This window comes from Penaeus japonicus, unplaced genomic scaffold (genome assembly GCF_977035675.1).
Source record: "Penaeus japonicus unplaced genomic scaffold, GWHDUDI00000001_assembly GWHDUDI00000037, whole genome shotgun sequence".
In the NCBI taxonomy this organism is placed as follows: Eukaryota; Metazoa; Arthropoda; class Malacostraca; order Decapoda; family Penaeidae; genus Penaeus; species Penaeus japonicus.
The window spans coordinates 12,102,939-12,105,438 of record NW_028234439.1 but is presented as its reverse complement, the minus strand read 5'-3'; the positions used below and the strand labels follow the sequence as shown (position 1 = coordinate 12,105,438).

General features: G+C 39.4%; 1 protein-coding gene across 1 annotated transcript in view; it reads left to right on the top strand.

The window, feature by feature from the left end:
• Sbds (SBDS ribosome maturation factor) overlaps nucleotides 1-2,500 on the top strand; it is a 5,861-nt gene that overhangs the window by 2,085 nt on the left and 1,276 nt on the right. Inside the window, exons 2-4 of the mRNA XM_043031599.2 lie at nucleotides 302-419; nucleotides 1,764-1,866; nucleotides 2,260-2,399. Of these exons, the coding sequence (XP_042887533.1) occupies nucleotides 302-419; nucleotides 1,764-1,866; nucleotides 2,260-2,399 (361 nt within the window). The remainder of the gene's footprint in view (nucleotides 1-301; nucleotides 420-1,763; nucleotides 1,867-2,259; nucleotides 2,400-2,500) is intronic.

Below are 2,500 nucleotides of genomic sequence, written 5' to 3'. Positions count from 1 at the left end.
ACTACTATATTTAGTAATATATATGAACTTTACAGCCCCACCCCCCAACACACACAAATATATATGCATGCACATATTTAGTTTACCAATTTGATTCATTATTTTCTAAGAATTTATATTCATGAGTTGTTTTGTCCATAATTTGTTTCCAATCCCAGTAGTATTTTTTATTAGAAAGTAACAAATAACATGACTGAATTTGACTTTGGAAGTTATTGTCGATTCATAAATTAATGATAAGCACTGAATTAACTTTCACGCACTTTCTTTGCAAAGGCTTTTATTGGCAATATCATTTCAGAGAGAAAGATCTGGATGAGGTTCTGCAGAGTGAGACTGTCTTCACCAATGTCTCAAAAGGGCAGGTTGCTAAAAAGGAGGAGCTGCTCAAGTGTTTCAAGACGGAAGATCAGAAACAGGTAAGGTTGCCCAAAACTATCAGAAGAATAAACACATTTCATTCTTATTTGTATATGTATATACATATAAAATTACAAGTAGTATCCCTAATGGTTTTTCCCAAAAAACATCACTGAAATAGTACCCACAATACTATTTACTGGTACTCTCTCCCTTCTTTTCTCTTCTCTTCCCTTATCTTGTCTCATCTCTTTTCTTCTTGTCTTATCTTGCTCGTCTTATCTCTTCTTGTCTCTTCTCATCTTTTCTCGTTTTTCTCATTTCTCATCTCGTTTCGTCATTTCTCTTTTCTCTTCTCTTTTCTCTTCTCTTCTCTTCTCTTCTCTTCTCTCTCCCTCTCTCCCTCTCTCCCTCTCTCCCTCTCTCTCCCTCTCCCTCTCCTCTCCCTCCCCTCTCCCCTCCCCTCCTGTTCCTTCTCCCTCCTCTCTTCTCTTCATCTCCTTCTCTCTCTTCCTTCTCCTCTCTCTCTCTCTCTCTTTCTCTTTCTCCCTCTCTCTCTCTCCTCTTCTCTTATCTTCTTTCTTCCTCTCTCTTCTTTCTTCCTCTCTCTTCTTCTCTTCTCTTCCTCTCTTCCTCTCTTCCCTCTCTCTCTCTCTCTCTTCTCTTCCTCTCTCTCTCCCCTTCTCTCCTCTCCTCTCCTCTCTCTTTCTCTCCTCTCTTCTCCTACCCCTCTCCTCTCCCCTCTTCTCCTCTCTTCTTTTCTCTCCCCTCTCCTCTCCTCTCTCCTCCTCCTCTCTTGTCCTCCTCTTCTCCTCTCCTCCCCTCTCCTCTCTTCTCCTACCCCCCTTCTCCTCCTCTCCTCTCCTTCTCCTTCCTCTCATCCCCTCTCCTCTCTTCTCTTCTCCTTCCCTACTCTTTCCTCTCCTCTCCTCTCCTCCCCTACTCTTTCCTCTCCTCTCCTCTCTTCTCTCCTCTCTTCTCCCCTCTCTTCCTCTCTCTCTCCTCTCTCTTTCTCTCTACTCTCTCTCTCTCTCTCCTCTCTCTCTCCCTCTCTCTCTCTCTCTCTCTTCCTCTCTCTCTCTCTCTTCTCTTCTCTTCTCTTCTCTTCTCTTCTCTTCTCTTCTCTTCTCTTCTCTTCTCTTCTCTTCTCTTCTCTTCTTTCCTTTTTTTTTCAAGACAAGTATCCCTAGAGGCAATGGCAGTAGATTAGGAGCCATTTTCCTAGTGTTTGCAGTAATTAATATTTTTTGTTTTGTAAATATAAAAGTGGAAGACAATGATAGTCTTTCCAACTCCATATATCTCAGTGTGTGTGTGTGTATGTATGAATATAAAGAAATTAATAGTTAAGACAAAGAAAAGAGTAAGATGATAACAATTGTCATATTTGAACATATTTGCAGATATGCTTGGAGATCTTAGAAAAGGGAGAGTTGCAGGTATCAGATAAAGAGCGGCAGGCAAACCTGGGGACATCCATGAAAGAAATTGCCTCCATTGTTTCAGGTAAATTTTGTTGACTGAGATTGTGTTTACCAATAAGAAGGGCAAGTATTTTACCTTGTTAGATATTATCAATAAATATGTGTAAAGTCATGTATTATGGTTCAACACTCTTGGTGTTTGAAAGTCTTGGTTCAAATACAGAGGGCCTTAATGATGAATTTCATGATATTTGGCATCTGCTTGATAATATAGACAGTTAAACTAGTATAAGCGGGAGTCCTCGTCTTTTGCATAATAATATTTTATCACCTTCAGTGTTGAATAACTTCTATCAAACATTTTGACGTAAAGTTATTGCGTTGATTGCATCATGATAAGGTATAAGATTTTATGATTTTAAGACACTATACTTTTTAAGTGGCATATCCTTTTCATACTGTTTCTTATTTTCAGACAAGTGCATAAATCCAGAAACGAAGACACCTTACACAGTCACCATGATTGAGAGTGCCATGAAGGACCTGCACTTTTCTGTCAACCCCAAACGTAACAACAAGCAGCAAGCTCTTGACGTCATCAAGCAACTAGCTGGCGTAAGTGAACCGAATAAACCAGTCTGTAAACTAAATAGACCAAATGATAATAACTTTTCAATGCATCCTTTGATATTAGATGATTTTAAACTGGAAATAAA